The sequence below is a fragment of the Emydura macquarii genome, unplaced genomic scaffold, assembly GCF_026122565.2.
Source record: "Emydura macquarii macquarii isolate MOO-44397 ecotype Brisbane River unplaced genomic scaffold, CSIRO-AGI_Emac_v2 contig_3348, whole genome shotgun sequence".
In the NCBI taxonomy this organism is placed as follows: Eukaryota; Metazoa; Chordata; order Testudines; family Chelidae; genus Emydura; species Emydura macquarii.
Window position 1 is genome coordinate 7,094,547 of NW_027133485.1, and position 17,442 is coordinate 7,111,988.

Sequence of the window (17,442 nt, forward strand, 5' to 3'; positions counted from 1 at the left end):
ATGACATTAATTCACTGTCTAGAAGTGACTTACAGTACCTTTATCCAGTTTAATCCTACACCCTCCATTGGTCTAGATTAAGTGAACTGTTTCTCTGTTGATGAGTTCCAGAGGGGTAGCCGTGTTAGTCCATTTTTAGCAAAATAGCGAGTGTTCATCGTGACAAAGTGGGTTTCTGCCCACAAAAGCTTATGCCTAAATAAATTTGTTACTTTAAGGTGCCACAGAACTCTCGCTGTTTCTCTGTGGCACCCAGTTCAGTCCCTAAGGCCTAGTAGGGCCTCCTCTAGATAAATCACACAGGGCCTTGGCCTAGCTATCAGGGTCTGGGCTAGAAAAACCTGCTTGACGAGAAAGGTGATTGTGTTCCCAAAGTGCTGAGTGGCATCAGCATCAAAGCAACCTTTCCTCTGGGGAAGCCGTTCCCTACCCCTTGGCTGTGTGACTAAGAGTTGTGCCTGTTGCATGGGAAGCTGAGATACACATGGTTGCATGAAACCACTAGGCCCAAGCTGTGAGCGCCAGTGAGCCAGTGCTGGTGTCTATCCCAATAGCCATGTCCCCTTCCTGCCCCCGGCCGGGCGGGGGGGAGATCCTAGTGCTTGGGCTCTGAGCTGCCCAACCCCACCCCCCACGTGTGTCTGTGGGTCACTGCAGGCGGGGGAACTGAAGGGAAGACGCTGCCCTCCCTTGCATACCTATGGGGCAGTGGGTAACCCCGCCCCCGGGGGTGGGGTGGGGGCAATGGACCCTCAACGCCCTGGGGGTGGCCGTGTCCCTCCCCCGCTGGGCAGCCGCAGGGCTCACGCGTCCCCCGGGCTCGGGTAAGGCCTGGGCTCAGCCCGGGGCTCTGATCCCCGCAGTCCTGCTGGGCCAGGGCACCCCACGCGGCGGAGGGGGCAGGCGGGGCGGGGCCCGGTTATGGGGGGGGAGAAGCTCCCTGTTCCTCCCGGGGCCACCAATTGGGGGCCTCCCAGCCCCGCGCGCGGGTAGGACCAAGATGGCGTCGCCCTGCGCCCTGCTTCCGGGTTCCGTGCAATGTAGACCGTCACTTCCGGTGGATTGACCCCGTGGTGGTCCGACCCGTGGGCTGGCGGAAGTTCCGGTCGGGGAGAGGCAGGAGGACTCGGAGTCCAGGAGAGTGTGCCTAGCAGCCGGGGAGATAGAGGCAGAGCCACAGAGGTGCGGAGCGGGGACCCCCCCACACACCGGCCCCGGGAGCTGGGCGGGTTCGGGGAGCGGGCAACGGGCCGGGGGGGGAGGGGAAATGAGCTGGTGGGGCCGGGGGGAGAGAGGTGGGGGGAGGGGAAATGAGCTATTGTGTGTGGGGGGGGAGGGGGATACAAGGGGAGCGGTCAGTAGGGTTGGAGGGGAGGAGCCAGCATGGTGGGGGGAGGGCGTGGGGGGCAATGGCCAAAGCGTGTGTGGAGAGAGAAAGACCCACGTGGCAGGTGGAATGGGCTCTGTGGAAGGAGTGAGGCGAGATGAGACCTTGGTCTAGGAGGGACACACACCTGGGGTGAGAGGGGGCTGGGGCTGGAGCTGAGGCACATCTCAGGGGGTGGGGGAGGTTCCGGGGCAGTTCTGGGCTGTGCCTTCGACTGCATATGGCGATGTGGGGAAAGCTGTTTGCCTAAGGAAGCAGGCGGTGGCTCAGGGTAGGGGAAGTGTAGGACCGTGCCCTGGGGACCATATCCAGGGAGAGAAGAGGTGGTGAGCATGTACAACTTGGGCTATAGTAGGGACTCTGGGAGCTGGGTCAGCGCAAGGATATTGCAGGAGACAAATCAGAGAGGTTGGTACAGAATGTATTACTCTATGGACTTGTATGTACCCAAAACACTTCAGAGAGTTACACCGTGCAAGGTAGCAAGCACCATAAATAACAGATAAACAAGAGTGTTGGTCATCACCCAGTAATTAATGAGGAGGCCAGGCAATAGAAAGAAGTATGTCAGAATGAGATTTGAGAGCAGAGACACAATTGTTCCAGGGGGTAGGAGTGGCAGAGGGGAAGGTTCTCTCACATGCCCAGAGCTCAGATTGGAAAGAGGCATCGATAAAAGGTATTGATTGGGTAAGAGACCAGAAGAGGGATGAGCGAGAAATACACACCCTAGGGATGTGTTGGGGATCCACTGAGTGGGGGCTGTATTATAGATTACCCGTGTGTGAAGCACTTTTCTGGGTTTTAGCTAGGGAATATGGTAGCAGTGATAGACCAGTGCTGGCAGGATATCCACACTGGGAACTATGCTGTGCAGTGGATTACTGGCCTAAACTTTCTGTTCTGGGGGCCTAAGCTCCTTGTCCTAGTTCCTAGTCTTGTGTACATCACAAAAGCCATCTCACAATTTGCCACAACTGGCTGACTGTTCAAGAGGGATTGAAGAGAGGATTGGTAGGGGATGGTCCAGCTGAGGTCTGGGATGCATTGGCAGTGGTGAAAAGTATGGGAACTGATTAATAAGTGGTGACGCGCGGTGGTGTTGCAGGACATGACAGAGATGTACAGACAGAGTGTTGTGAAGGGGTCCAGGACTGGAGTAGGGGATGCCTTGGGTGCATTGGTAGAGCTGCCCAAGGGAAGCCTGTTAAGTGACTAGCTCTAACCATTTATTAGGCTTAGTCCTCTGTTTTCACAAGTATCAAGCTTATGAAAGATGCTGCAGAGTAAGGTAGATTTTTGGGGATCATGCTGCTTTGTAAAATCGTTGGTGGTGTTTCTGATACGGCATGTCAGACGGCATGCTCTGTAAGCTGGGATTCTTGTACTGTACTAAAGGGAGCACATTCAGTGGATCTATAGATGGACATGGGCATTCGTGATTATTTTTATTGTATAGTAGAAAGGATGGGATTAGTTAGGAAGGATTGAATTGCTTTGGATAAAATAAGAACTGATGCAGGTTGTTGCCACAAGCTCCAAGTGAACCTCTCCTGGCCAAGTTCTATTAAGGAGAAAGTAAGGTTATAAATCATGGGGCCACATTCTCCACAGGTGTAATTTCGTTGACTTTGATGGAGTTAGTTTGACTCAGGAGGTTTTAAAACCATAGGCTCTGACTGTCTTGTCTTTTTGTCTTTTATGACACTGAAAACGGTGCTTGTTATTAATGAGCTGAGTGAATCGAGGCCCTACATGTAACTTGATGGCATTTCTCTGACTGCATCTAATGTGAAAACTTCTGAAAACCATATCTGATCAATTCCAAAATTTCAGGGAATGTTCTAGGTAATGGACAGAACCCTACTCATTTTGGTGAGGATCAGAAAGCCAGAAAAGCCTGATTTCCACTAAAATCAGGTCTACAGACTGCCCATTTGGTGCTGCAGGCCTCTTACCTCCAACTCTAGCCAGTTCCCTCGCCTCCCTCACCCAGCTGAGCCTCTCACCCTCCAATTCTGGCAGCTCATGGTCGTCTGGTGGGCCTCCTCCCCCCTTGCCAGGCTTTCACTTGCACTGAAGTTGGTTAACACACACAGCTTGGTGTACATGAGCAATGAAGTGTGCAGCTCTCTAAATAATAATCATTCATAATGCATCACTTATCTTTGTTACTGATAAAACAGGAGACTTTTAGAAAGGAAAAGCTATTCAAAATCTCCTTTACTTTTCACCATTTATGCTATTTACTTTTTCTCCCCCCACCCCTTACCTCAAATCTGGACTTTGAAAATTGACTGGCCAGCTTCCCCTTTCATTGCTAGTCAGTTCTCCTTTCTGGTCTCATGTAGCAGCATAGTATTGCAATGACTGAATGGTGACTACTTCAGGGGGCTGTTTAAATTTGAGCAAAAAACCATTTTAATTGAAATTTCCCAAATCTTGCAAATGTTCCTTTTTACATTTGTTTTTTTTGTTTTTTTTTAACTTTTAAAAAATTGTTTTGCACAAAACCTATTTTGTGGCCTGATAGAGGGCTCCTTACCTTCTTGTCTTTGTGGCTGCCTCTGCACTGGCTTGTGTCTCAGAGAAGCAGACATGCTCAAATGTTGGGCCAGTGGGCTGTTTTTTTGGCATTTCTGACCCAACTGAAGCCATAGAGCCCTGAAAATCTTAGGTGAGTACTCCCTGGAGATTCCCAGCTCAAAGACGGTTGAATGTGCTTCTGGGTGTGTCTACCATCTGTTTGCACCTCACAGCCTATGTGAGCAGAGTTTGGGGGGAGAGGGGATGATTTCTTATCCAAAATAGGGAGCACATTTTAACTGATCTATGCCTCTGTCTTAGGTTCCTGTAGGGCCCCCATTTCCATAGTACCTGAGTGTCTCACATTCTTTAACGTATTCAACTATTGGCTGTTCTCAGGACAGGACCCATGAGGCTATGCTGGAGACTCAGACTTTGCTCTTTGGTGCTGTCATCTTCTACCTTTCCGGACAGTGCTGTTCCTCCCCAGTTGTTTCTCTGAGCATGGGAAATGCATTAACATGTGGGTGCAATCTCTGGGTCTGGTCATGTGCCGGATCTGGTGAGCTTGTTCTTTTAATATTTGATTAGAGTTTGAAAACGTGACAGTTCATTGGTCTGTGAAACAAGTTTGGTGGATCTTGGCTTAGTTCCCTTTGGGCAGGTGTCCACATCATCAAAATTACTGGAACGCTTGGCTCTGACTAGCACCCATCTGGGCAGTTTCAGCAGAGAGGGCCAAGGACTTTAATGGGCCATGCAGATAGAACTTCCTCCAGGCTATAGCTAAGAGATGCTGGTAGGACAATGTGAGGAAGTGTCCGGTGCCTATGTTGCTCCCACTCTGTGTCTGAATACAACATCGATGTTCTGGGTGGTCAATAGCTGGCACCTTTCACCAGCAGGAAACTTGCTTTGTGGGGTTAAAAGTGCAGGCAGTGTTGGCTGGCTGTTTGAGCTGGGTGTGGTGATAGTAGCTGTATTAACAGATGCAAAGAAGATCATGAAGGTGATGTGTCTGTAATGCCAGCAGATGAGTGTTACTTGTTTTCTTCTCCAGCTCCTTCTATGGGTGTAGCTCTGTAACAAAGGGCTGTCTGGTTTATTAGCATTGGAAAATATGTGTCACTGATCCCTCTGTTGGGAAGTTGACAGCAGCAGGCAAAGCTTGCCTTTGAGACCTTTCTTGTTGTACCTGATGTGGTTTGGAGTTCTCGTCAGCGTGGCTTTGATGGCAGCCAGGGAGGTATTCCGAGCCATAACGGCCCATGACTCCTCCCACCCCTGCATTGTTACCAGTGAGATCAATAACCTTGACCTTAAGGTGCAATGAAAAGAAATAAAAGTCAATTTTACCCCCCTCCTCAGCAGCTGATCAGTGGGAAACATTTACTGATTTCTGACTCCCGAGCAGCCAGGCTTGAGATGGATCTGTTCTGTCACAAAGAAATACAATCAGAGGGTTCTGCCAGAGGTGTCCTCTCGCAGAGCCTCCGTAGGCTCTTTGGAGGCTGCTGCGGAGAGCCCTGGTCCAGGCAGGAAGGGAGACCTGAAACCCTCGCCACGAGCTGACGCATGCAGAGTTCGGGGATGTTTAAGGTTGCAGCTATTGGTGACTTTCGGTGAGATGCCCCCAAGGGGGAATAGAGATTATGAAACCCAGGACTTGCTTTCCCCTGCACAAAAAGAAGAGCTGCCTGCTGCTTCCTGGCTTTGCAATTCATGATGTGCAAGTTCCTCTCTCTGTGTAGAGGCAGGAGCTTTGAAACTAGTTCAGTGTGAGCTTTCTGTTGCTTTTCCCGAGCTAAGCCTGGGGTTCTGCTCCACATCACCGTCTCTGAGCATCCCCAGGGCTATTCGTTTTGGGCTGTCTGGTCAGGTCAGTCTAAACCATGGGTTGGTTTGATCATGCCTCTGGAAGAGGGGGTTTGGGGACCCTGTAAGAGATCTCCTGACTGCAGACATTGGAGCGTGTTGGTCAATATGTGACTGGCATGCGTGATGCTTGAGGGCATGTTTGTGCGCAGGGTTCATCAGGATGGTGATTGCAGTTCACTTCCTTTTTGTGCATGTTTATTTCTTGTGAAAGCTGCCTAGCTGAGAGCGCTGGAGTCCAGATCCCTATTAGTCCAGGCAGGTGCGGTACAAGCTTCTCTGGTGTCCCACAGATGTGCCTCACCCCTGTTCTAGAGGGAGCAGCCTTTAGGGGAGGTGGAGAGTGTCGGTTCCATGGCCCGTTCCATGGTCCACCATGAACTATGAGCCCTTCCACTCCTGTTCCACAGTCCTCAGTGGACAGCCATCAGATGGCAACAACTTCCAGTCACCACTGTGCTGAGCTGGCTTTGAGCTGGGGTGTTAAAGGTGAAAGATTCCATCTGTCATTACCAGCCCCAACTGAAACAAACCGCCAGCCCCTCAGACTGGGAGCTGGGATTTGCAACTGGATTTTGTTTCTCTTCCCTGCAGGTGCCAGCTGTTGGAGTCCCTTTCAGTGTATGTGTGGCAACAACATGTCTGTCCCCCTCCTTGCTGATGCGGTGACCGTTTCAGGAGCAGAACGGGAGACTGCAGCGGTAAGGATGGTCTCTGCTGTGTCTGTCTGCTGTGGCCTGGGTTGATCAGGGAATTAGCTAGCTTTTTTCTTTCCCACTGTCGATATTAAATGCAAAGGGGACGTTGTCCTGCAGCTCAGGCCCATCTTGAGATAGTGATGAACTTGGTGGGGCAGCATTTCTTGGATTATTCAAAGTGTCTTCGTCTCTTGAAATTAGAAACACATGCTGCTATTTGTGTAGGACCTGCCCAAAACCAGCATGCTCTCCTGTACCCGCTGGAAACAAGTTAAGTAGCCTTGCTTTCCTGCGTTGTGCTGACCTGATGGTTGTTGTTGCAGCACTAGCAAGGAAGTAAACAAAACAGCCTTATTTGGCTCTTGGAAGTGGCAGCTGCCAGGTTGACAGCCCTGGAGGCTGAAATCCTTTCTTCACTGGCAGCTTCAGTGCAGGCTTCCTTCACATGCAGCCCTGCCAATGGGCCTCTGCCGTGGGCTGGAGGAGGTCATCACTTGAGGTGGCTGTGAAATTTACTCCCCATGGCCCATTCAGCCCCTGACTACTTAGCTGACCCTACCAGTAAGGGGGACAGTTAGTGCCAGTAGAGGTGGGTTTTATAACATTTACACCTGCCACTGGCAACAGGACTAAGACCCCCAAACTCATTTCGCACGTCACTGGACAGCCATCCTAACGTAACAACCTCCACTTGCTACTGACCTGGGCTGGATTTGAATGGCTAATCTCCTTGAGCCATCCAGTCTCCAATGAGAGAGCCTGGTCAGTTTCTGGTATCACTAGGAATTGGGGTGAGATCCATGTTTACTCAATGGAAAAGGACAAAACTAGAAATGGCAGAGCTTTGTCCAAGCCCCTTAGAGGGGATTTAGTGATTACTGACACTTATAAGACGTCCATTGCTATGTAAAAGATAACCGTGAATAAAGATTGGGGTCAGAGGAGGTTTTCAGAGGCACAGAGTGCAGTTAAGTGCCCAACTCTTCTGGAAAGTCAGTGGGAGTTGGGTGCTTAACTCCCATTTGTGCTTTCAGACTCTTCTCTGCAAAGTTCCAAAAGCAAACCCGTCATCCTTGATGAGCTCCTTCAAAGAGAACCCTTTTGCTTCCCCCGTCAGCTGTTTAGCTTCTGTCTTGCTGCAGAATCACAGAAGTAGCTGGAAAAGGCCTGTCCCTGGGGACCCATGCAGGGTTACCTCCCAACAGCATGCAGTGCTAGAGGGCTGTCTAGTTAAGTTTTAAAAATCGCAAGTGATGAGATTTCTGCCCCTTCCTTGAGGAAAATACAAATCGTCAAGGAGCACCAGTGCAGCCTTCAAACCTGCAGTTTCCAGGACGATAGGGTAGGCATGTTAGTGACAGGTTAAAGAGCCATGGTCCAGGCTGTTTATCTAAAAGATAGCTCTGGAGATTGCCAGTGCCCAGGAGTCAGGTGGTGATAAATAGACCCTCTCACACACAATCCGTGTGCCCTGTCCCATCTCAGTCCAACACTCTCTAAGATGCGGGGATATGTCATTAGCCTGGGTCATTTCTGCTTGGAATGTTGCATCTGCTTTTGTTTGCGATTAAATCACCCTACACAATGCCCCACATGGCTGCTTTTTAAATCCCAGACCTGCCTCACCACTGATTCACCAGCTGCTGTGCTGGCTAATACCTTTGTTTTCTCCTCAATTTAACAGGTCATTTTTTTACATGGACTCGGAGACACAGGGTGAGTGTTTCTGGAGCGCTGGCCCTTATTGTCTAGCTGTAACGTGCTACTCCTAGAATCCATGCTGCCTGCTTTCACTAGGATTTGAAAAATGCTTTGTTTGGTAACAACACAGAGCACGGACCAGGCATATAAGCCCGATGGATCTGTGTTATTTAAATGCCTGGAGGTTGCTTCATTGCCTGTCTGATTGGAGCATAGTATTGCTCCTCCCCAGGTGGAGAGGGAATGGTAACAGCTAGTTGCTGGTGCTTTGATTTTCTGCAATTGCAGCAAAACAAGTGCAGCAGGGTAAGATTCCATGACCCTAATGTGGATATCTGGCCAACAGCTGTCTGGATTTCAGCTTTAATATTTATGATTTCCAGCGGCCTCGCAACATTCTGCTCTCCTGGCAGGAGGGTTTTTTTAAGGCGAGTAAAGAATAATCTGTTTTTACATTATCCATTTCTGTGCCTAGGCAGGTGCTTTACCATTCATTGTGTGAGGCTGATTTAAAGTAACTAGAGGCCGGTGCATACACAGAGCCCCCCTCTCTCTGCAGAACTGCTGCCTCTGCGATAACAATGCCTCCAGGAATAGCTGTTAAGCTTTGTACAGCATGTTTGCTCTGGGGCCTCTCATGTTTGGGAAGCTGCCCCTGGCTTTGTGCTGTGGGGTTGGTACAGCATGATGCATAGGTAGGGAGATTGATGGTGCGGCCAGACTCTTCAAGAACTACAGCAAATGCACAGGGCAGAATGGGTTGGGTTCCCTGCACCAGAGTGTCTGCCCCTCCCGAGGTGGAGAAGGGGGTACCCAACTGGCTCTACAGGGATGTGATGGGGTGGGCAGGGTACCTTGCCTCCCAGTCTGTAGCATGCAAGCCCTGAACCGTCTCCTTTCTCCCCTGTTAGGCACAGCTGGGCTGATGCGTTCTCCTCCATCCGACTCCCATATGTGAAATATATCTGCCCTCATGCGTAAGTATCGCCGCTGCCCCCATCTGGGGAGCGAGCGGGGGAGATTCTGAGACAGGCGGGGGGAGGATATCTCCCCAGGTAGGCACTGTCCTGAATGGAAAGTAGAGTCGCAGGCTGGCCCGCTCTGCTGCTCCCAGGCAGGGCTCACTCCTCCCACTCTGAGCTGGCTGGGAGGGGCGGTGCGCTCTGTGGATGTGCTGCTACCCAGATCCTGTTCTCATGGGGCCAGAGCTGGCAGGCTGTAGTGTTATTCCTCTCCTGTGCCCCATCATCTCCTCCCTCTTCCCCTGATTGCTATGGACCTTCCCCCGAGAGTCCCAGCAGGGGGAACTTGTCTTTCCCCTAGTAAATCGCAGCGATGGTGAAGCTTTCAGAGGGTGCTGACTGCAGGATGGGCTGCTCAGTTGGACACACACCACCCAAACCGTGTGTGATAGGTCCGTGGACACAGGCAGTGGTCCCCAGCTAAGCCTCATGCACACAGCCTCAGGGATAGATCCTGGGACTTTGGACTCCAAAATCACAGGCTAAAGGAGAAGTGGTGCCAGCTGTGGTGGGATTAGGGCTTATGTAGGCGGCAGCCACCTGAGGGCAACGTGATCTCTGTCACTGGAGTAAGCCTGGCAGTGAATCCAGCAGAGGGTGAAGTACACACACACTAGCCAGTGCCTTGATCAGTTGAGGGAAGGGCGGAGCAGAGCCAATGCATGCGATGTGACCAGTCAGGATCACTCTGGAGAGGTCTGTGTCTCAGGGCAGGCCGTGTCCCACCAGAGGGCAAGCAAGCTCTCCTCCACTGGGCACTTAGGACGGAGGAACAAGGGATCCTAAAACACCCAAGGGAAATGCCTCCCCAGCTCTGCAGACAGCGGACTCCTTTCCCCGCTAGAGTCCAGGGAACGTCCCCCGTTCTCTCTTCGAGAGGCAGATAGTTAGCTTCTGGGCAGAGCTGTGTAATGGGTGAAATGCTGCTGCCCTGGCTCTGATTTCCTCCCTGTTCTGCTCCTTAGCTGTTCCCTGTGGCTGCATTGAACAGCCAGAAGCACAGGGAGCATTGGGCCAGGCCCTTTATCTGAGCGTGCCAGGGCCAGGGTCAATATAAAGCAAGTAGTGCCCGGCTGAGCCCTGTGCAGCTCTAGCACTGACACCTCAGCAGCTCCTCTTTTGCTACCAACACCAATGTGCACTCACCGGTCCCGGGAAGCACCAGAGCAGCGTCCCGGTGAGCAGAGACCCTCCGTTCCGGGGCCTCCCATCCTAACGGGAGAGGAGCAAGCAGTTGCTGCCTTGTCAGCATCTCCCCAACTCAGCAGCAGAACAGCCAAGCCAAGCATAGAGTCAGTCCCCAAATGTCTGGGTCCCTGGTTGGGCTGCTAGGCAACTGCACACAACACTGCCTGTGCCGGGAGGGACGCCATGTGTGCGTGACCTCTGCCCCTGTAGCCATCCCCCTGTTAACTGGGCTCGGCGCCTGAGGGCACGGGGGGATTTAGTGGTTGGGGAAGGGATAGGCCAGTGGTTCCCAACCTTTTTGGCTCAAGGGCCACAGATATAATTTTTACAACCCTGAAGGGCCACCAGTCTCTGCCAGCAGTCCCCTCCTCCAGCCCCCACTGCAGCCAAAGGGAAGGAGTTCAGCGAGGAGGCTGCCTCACTGATCTCCCATCCCTCTGGCTGCAGCAGGGAAACTGCGTGTGTACTATAGCCCTGTGTGCTCCACCTGGGTCTTTAGGCACAGGCTCCCTTCTGCAGCCAGGGGGTCAGGAGATCAGTGCTTCCCTCCCCCTGGTTCCAGCAGGGACCCCAGCGCCTAGGCGGACCCAGGTGGAGCACTTTGCTGTACTCTCTGCTACAGCCAGGGGAGGGGGAGCGCTGATCTCCCGTCCCTTTGGCTGTAGCGAGGAGCCTGCACCGGTCTTGTAGCCCCACGGCAACGCTCCGCAGGCAGCGGCTCCCTTCTGCAGCCAGCTGGAGGGGAGCCAAGGGCCACGTTGAAAGCCCCTGTGGGCCCCAGGTTGGGAACCGCCGGGGTAGGCAGTGTGGGTTTGATGTACATTAAACAAAGGGAGGGCCCCAGTCAGGCCATGCATGTGGAGGGGGCGGTGAGCAGAGGGATTGTAGTTCAACCCCAGCAGGGTGGTTCCCCAGGCCCACCTGGACTGGGCGGGGTCGGGGGTGGATCTTTTCAAATGCTGCCCCAGTTCCCTGTGGGATTCCCTGGTCCCTGCGGGAGGCGGGCGAGGCCCAGCCTCACCTCGCCCTAGGCAGGAGCGTTCTGTCTGAGCTAGAGATGCTCTAAGGCAGTGTTTCCCAATGACCGGTCCTTGGACCGGCGCCAGTCCCTGAGTTTTCCCTGGCACGGTTTAGGATGGCAGCAAGGCGGTCCCTGGTATCGAAAAGGAGAAAGGCAGCTCTCAGGGACACTGGCTAAACCCAGGCGGGCTTCAGCTGGGGGCAGGGTGCACCACTAGGGGGCGCGTGGCCCTGCTTCATTCACTTGCTGCTGCCTTGCCACAAATTAGCCTGGTTGGCGCAGATGCACGTCGGGACAGGCTCCCCTCCACCGGCTTTTGTCTCTTGCCTTTTCATCTTTCTTTCTCTGCAGGCCTAGGATCCCTGTCACCCTCAACATGAAGATGGTCATGCCCTCCTGGTCAGTTCATGGGGCCGCTGGTGGGGGCAGAGGTCGTGGGGGGCGGGGGACTCGTGTTACAGAGGGAGCCTGAGATAGTGGCAGGGGGAGTCAGGGGTGTCTCTCCAGCCGCACGTGGAGAAGAGGGAAAGGTGAAGCGGGGGGAATAGCTGGAGTCACCCCCAGAGGAGGAGGGGCGGGTGTATCTGGCCCTGAGACTTGCCTGTGCTCTGGGAGATCGAGGGGGAGTGGCTGAACTGACGTGCTTTCCCTCCCAGGTTCGATCTGATGGGGCTGAGCCCGGACGCGCCCGAAGACGAAGCTGGAATCAAGAAAGCAGCTGAAAACAGTGAGAGGCGCTGGACGTGGGGGTGTGGCTCTTTGGGGGAGCACAGGGGCTGAGCGAGAGCCTTTCCCCAGCCTCGGGCTCTGATTAACCCTGTCGTCATCCCTTTTCCATTCCCCACTCACCGTGGCCTCTTGTTCTCCTGTCACCCCTCCTGCCTTTCCCTCATCCCCCATCTCAGGTGTTTTGTGCCCATGTCCTGTGTCAGGTACTGAGCACACACCTAAGACCTTGCTCTGATTCTGCCACGCACCCTGTGCAGATCCCAGCTCCCGTGTGACGCTGCATAACCCCCCTGGCCACCTGAGCTGACCCATCTCGCTCTTTTTCTCTCTGGCTTCTTCCAGTTAAAGCAGTTATCGAGCACGAGATCAAGAATGGCATCCCACCCAACCGCATCATCCTCGGGGGCTTCTCGCAGGTAAGCACTGATGGTGCAGGGCGGGGCCGGGGACTCCAATCCGGCCTTGGATGTGCAAAGTGATAGCTGGGCAGACTGTGGCTTCATTCACCAAGCAGGAGGACTTTCCTATCGTGTCTCCACCTGGGGAGGTTGGTGCATGTGGTTATACACCAGAGCCACCCAGAGCCCTTCTCGGGGGCAGTGCCCCTGGCTGGGAGGAGGTGTGTTTTCTCCTCTCTGGTATCACCTGCACTGGAGGGAGGCTCCCCTCTCTGTGCTGGGCTCCATTGGGCCCGCTGCTCCAGGCAGCCTCTCTACTGCATGTTCCTGTGCTTGGTATGTTCCAGGGAGGTGCCCTATCGCTATACACGGCGCTCACCTCCCAACACCAGCTGGCTGGCATCGTGGCTCTCAGCTGCTGGCTCCCGCTGCACAAGGCTTTCCCTCAGGTACTGGCGATCTGTGTCTGTCTGTCTGTCTGGATCTGTTGTTTGCTCAGGCACCGTGTGGGATATGGGTGGATTGGGGGGGGTTGGGGTGCACTTTGCTGCCCATCAGAGTACCCTCTTACTCAGCAAACCCCACCACAGGCTGCGGAGCAGCAGGTGCCCCCGTGGAGTTGGTGGCACTGGGGCTGATGACATAGGACGGCCCTAGACGGCACTGTGGATCACTCATCTGCTCTCCAGCCAAGCATCCTGCCATGCCCTGGCGCCCCTATGCCCTCTCCTTTGTGTTGCAGGCAGCGAGTAACGGCATGAACAAGGATATCGCCATCCTGCAGTGTCATGGGGAGATGGACCCCATGATCCCAGTCCGCTTTGGAGCCCTCACTGCCGAGAAGCTGAAGTCTGTCGTCACCCCTAGCAAGGTTCAGTTCAGAACCTACCCAGGAATGATGCACAGCTCCTGTCCTCAGGTCAGTCAGCAGCAGGTGCAGAGGGCTGGGGGCAGGGGCATCTAGGCAGCATGCCTGAGCCTGCGGGCCACACCTGATTCTCATAACATGGAGCAGATTGTGCCTGTCCTTGCGTTTCACGTGGATGTGGACTGCATGGACTACAGATCCCAGCATGCAGTGCCCCCGTTGGGATCCAATTGAGACTGCTTGGATCATGGTGGTGCATTGCATGCTGGGATCTGTAGTATGTGAAGGCTGCAGCTTTGTCTTGAAGAAGAGGGGGGCTGGGGCTGCAGGCTGCCTACCACGGCTTTGGGTCATGGCGCGGGGTGAATGCAGTGGCCTTTGCAATGAGGTCTGGAGTGTGGGAGGGTGGCTGTGGGCCCAGAAGGCAGGAGATCGTTCCAGCTAAGGGTGCGGAAGCCTGGATCTGAATGAACCTGGGGAGCACCAGCCCTTACTTCTGCTGTGAGTGGCGGTGGTTCCCCCATTCAGGCTTTCTCCCTCTTGCTGCGGTGTTTGCGCTGCCCAGCAATGCACGAGGAGCACCCGCTCAGCGCTGTCCGCAATGGCAGCGTCTGCCCTGGGGCTGTGGGAAAGCCAGACCCAAGGCGCCTCTTGCAACATCCTCCCAGCCCCAGGCCCTGCCCCTGGGGACACGCCTCTGCGGGTACCTGGGTAGCACCCACGTGTGATGGGCTCTCGTGGTCTGTGTGCAGGAGATGATGGCGGTGAAGGAATTCATTGAGAAGCTGCTGCCCCGGATCTAAGCGGAGCCACTCCAGACTGTCACAGGGAAAGGATTCAAGGTCACCACCTCTGATCTTTTCCCCTTTAACCTGTCAGCTGCAAACGGAAGCCATGGCAACCAACCTCAATGCCAGTTGTTTTCCCTTCAGTCCTTCCCTCTGTCTCTTCTGCACCGTGACCCCTCGGTCGTGTGGGGTGTTGCTCCCCGGTGCTCCCTGAGTTGAGAGTGGAGCTGTTTAAGGTACTTCAGAGACTGTCCCAAGTCCAGTGTGGGCTTATCTCTCGCTCTCTCCCTGAGGATTTCAATCCCCTTGATATTTCCTGGGGTGCTAACTCCAGCTGATTGCTAAGGTCTCCTGGCGTTTCTCTCCTGTTACAGTATTAAGCAGGGGGTCACTTCCCCCGGAAAGCGGGAGACGCCTGGGATCCGGTGGCCCACACTCCCCTGGGCTTGGGAGCTTTGCGAAGTGGCCTCGAAAGGCCTGCTCACCCTGCTGTGTGGCCCAGCGGGGCTGGCGTTCCCCTGAGCTGGGGAGCGGCTCAGTAGGGTCATGGCCTCTCGGCAGCTGCACACTCCTTTGGTCTCCACAGTGGGATGAGTCACAGGTTTATAAAACAAATCAGCCTGTGGAACCCATGACTCTACTGCAAGCCCGGGGAGGCCCAGCTCAGGGGCCCTTGGTCCAGAGAGAGCTACACGGGGACTGTACCTTAAACTCTGCTCCCTCCCCCAGCAGCACAGCTCAGGCAGCTGGCAGCACGCCTGCGTTCTCCACCCCCTCCTGCCATGCGCTCTCACACGCACAGCCCCACAACAGGAAGGCAGCCATGCCCATGGGCTGTGCACTGCATCTGATTGGGTCTCCGCTGCCAGAGCGCAGCGGCTCAGCCCTTCTAGAGATAATCAATGGATTTCCTTCTCCTTCTGTTGCTTTTTACAATCTTCTCCGTTCTGCACGCCTGGGCATCCCAGCCCGGGTTTGTCTCCTCACATCTCTGCACCGTTAGAACCCAGGCGAGGCGGTAAAGACAAATCGCTGCAGTTTACAGCCGGCTTCCTCGTATATTTCCCATGAGATCTGCCCTAGGCCCTGGCCCACTTGTTGGTCTCTCTTGCTGCTACTCCTTCCTCTTACAACAGGGTCAGGTCAGGGGGGAGGGCAGGAAGAAAGGCTCCAGCTGATGCTCTTGTCCTGGGCTGGGATCGCTGTAGGAAGGCGGCTTGTTCCCAGCTTCCTTTTCTCACCAGCGTTCACTGAGGCCTGTTGCCCAGACCGGCTCCACTGTCTCATCAGTCCCTTATTGAGGGCAACTGCAGAAGAGCCTTTTCCCACTCTCTAGGCACAGAGCACCCCTTGGTGCCTATAGCTGCTATGCCCCCGCAGCCCTGCTGGCTCTGCCTGCTTGATCATAGGCACTAGACTGCTGACAAAGCCTCCTGGTGGCCCGAGGCAGGGAGCATCCCTAAGAGCTGGGGGAGGAATGGCCTGCGTGAAGAGTCACCCAAGTCTGCCTTTGCCACCTCCCTGGAAGGCTGGGTCCTTCCCGCCCTGTTCAACTGAGCCCCTAGTGCTGGCACAGGGATGGGGATGTGGCTTCCAGTGCTGGCTGAGGGACCTGGGCAGGCAGAGCCGCTCCCAGCAGCTTGGCGGACCTGTTCTCTCTCCCTCAGAGCCCTGAGGATCCATCCTCTTCCCTCCCCTGCCTGTGACCCCTTCCAGCCGAGGGCTAGCCTCTCCTTGTAGCTGTGCCCCCCCCGGGGACCAGGGAAAGGGGGTTTGCTGTTGAGCAGCACAGGCCTTCTCCCCCTGTGGGCAGAGCCTGCCGCATTATCAGTCCCTGCTGGACTGGAGCAGGACAAGCGGGGCCTGCACACCCAGCTGTAAATGTCTTTTAAAAAAACCTTTCAGGGTAAGGGCTGAATTCTTTATTCCTCCTGCAGTCACTGTCTCCAGCAGCCGAGAGCCCCTCCCTAGCCAGCAAGACAGACTGGGCCCCGGCTCTGCCCTGCTCCATGGTCAGCAGTGGTTTCTGGGCTGCACTCGCACTGCACTGGGGATGCCACTGTGCTGCGGGGCTGGCTGGGCTAGGCCCTCTCTGTGTGCAGCACAAAGTGCCTCCCCTCCCCCCGGCGCCTGCTGTGAGCTCACGGGGGGGGGCAGATCTGCCTGTTCACAGCAGAAGCTGGCAGCGTGCGTGCCCGGGTCTCCCTGCAGACCCAGCTAGAGCAGGGCCTCAGTGGACGGCAGCAACTGACTCGGTCCCAGTCTCGTGGAGGCACGGCAGGGAAAGAGCTGGTGAAGGAGGGGGGCCTTGGCTGGGGTGCAGCTTCACACAGGCAGGAGAAGAGGGGGCTCGAGAACAGCTCATCTGATGCAGCTGCACGTTCTACCCTTGCCCACTCTGCCAGAGCTGCACAAAGCAATAACCCTTGCTAGAGACTCACAATCATGTCGGACCCATTTTTTAAAGGAAGTACTTACTTATCGATGCTGCTCGTGGTGGGGGGAGGGGAAAAGCTCCTCTCACTTTGGACTCAGTTCTCCTGTTTCTCTTCCTTGTCTGTTTAAAGCTGTCCCCTCCCAGGGCAGAGGCATGCGCTGGTGCTGAGCAGGGGAAATGCAGCTCAGCTGAGTGTAAGTTAAGGCTGGCCAATGTACCTGCTCTCTTTGACTGTGAACCGGACCATTCTGCATCTCGGCTGGCTGGCCAGAGGTCTGGCCTCATGTTCATTCTTGTATATAGTTTGGTTGAAAGTCCAGGCCTGTTCTCAGCATTCCACACAGCTGTTCCCTCCCTGTGTAAGCAGCAACGTCCTCTGTGCCAGGGGACATGCTGTGGATGCAGGGAGAGAGAAAGAAGCTTCTCTCCATTCCTGAAAATGGCTTTTAGTTCTCTCTCGTCTTCCTTGGGGTTTATTTGTTTTAGGGGAGGGTTTGTGTTCCACAGCCTTGGATATGAGATTAAAGAAAACATAAATCTCTCCCGAGAGCTTGAGCTGGTCTCTTTAATGCACTGAGATACTAGTCTCTGCGGCAGGAACGGTTTTGAATCACGCTGGCCTCTGAGGCAAGTCAAAATCTCAACTCAGTCAGGAGCAGCAGTTGTGAGCTGGGGGAAGTGAGAGCAGAACAGACTGGCCCCTGCATTTACAGTTACAGAGTTTTCTGTAATAAATAAAATCTTCAGTAGCTAGGAAAACAAATGGTTGCCCCAGGCAGGCTTTGGCACATCAGATTGTAAGTA

The 17,442-nt window shown here is 54.4% G+C and overlaps 1 protein-coding gene across 7 annotated transcripts; it reads left to right on the forward strand.

Moving 5' to 3' along the window:
* The first annotated feature begins 1,082 nt into the window (after nt 1–1,082).
* On the forward strand, nt 1,083–16,973 carry LYPLA2 (lysophospholipase 2). 7 transcript variants are annotated; one of them, XR_010917282.1, is made up of 11 exons: nt 1,083–1,182; nt 6,383–6,489; nt 8,171–8,202; nt 9,099–9,164; nt 11,770–11,817; nt 12,075–12,145; nt 12,490–12,563; nt 12,893–12,994; nt 13,288–13,464; nt 14,166–14,437; nt 16,139–16,262. XR_010917282.1 is itself a non-coding variant. In XM_067533875.1 (11 exons), exons 2-10 carry the CDS (start codon nt 6,412–6,414, stop codon nt 14,214–14,216), a joined length of 699 nt encoding a protein of 232 aa, XP_067389976.1. In that variant the 5' UTR covers nt 1,083–1,182; nt 6,383–6,411; the 3' UTR covers nt 14,217–14,255; nt 16,139–16,262. The 7 variants fall into 7 exon arrangements, 6 of the variants coding, with proteins under 6 accessions (XP_067389976.1, XP_067389972.1, XP_067389975.1 ...); XM_067533875.1 differs by having other exon boundaries at nt 14,166–14,255; XM_067533871.1 differs by lacking the exon at nt 14,166–14,437 and having other exon boundaries at nt 16,139–16,973.
* The last annotated feature ends 469 nt before the right edge of the window (nt 16,974–17,442 follow it).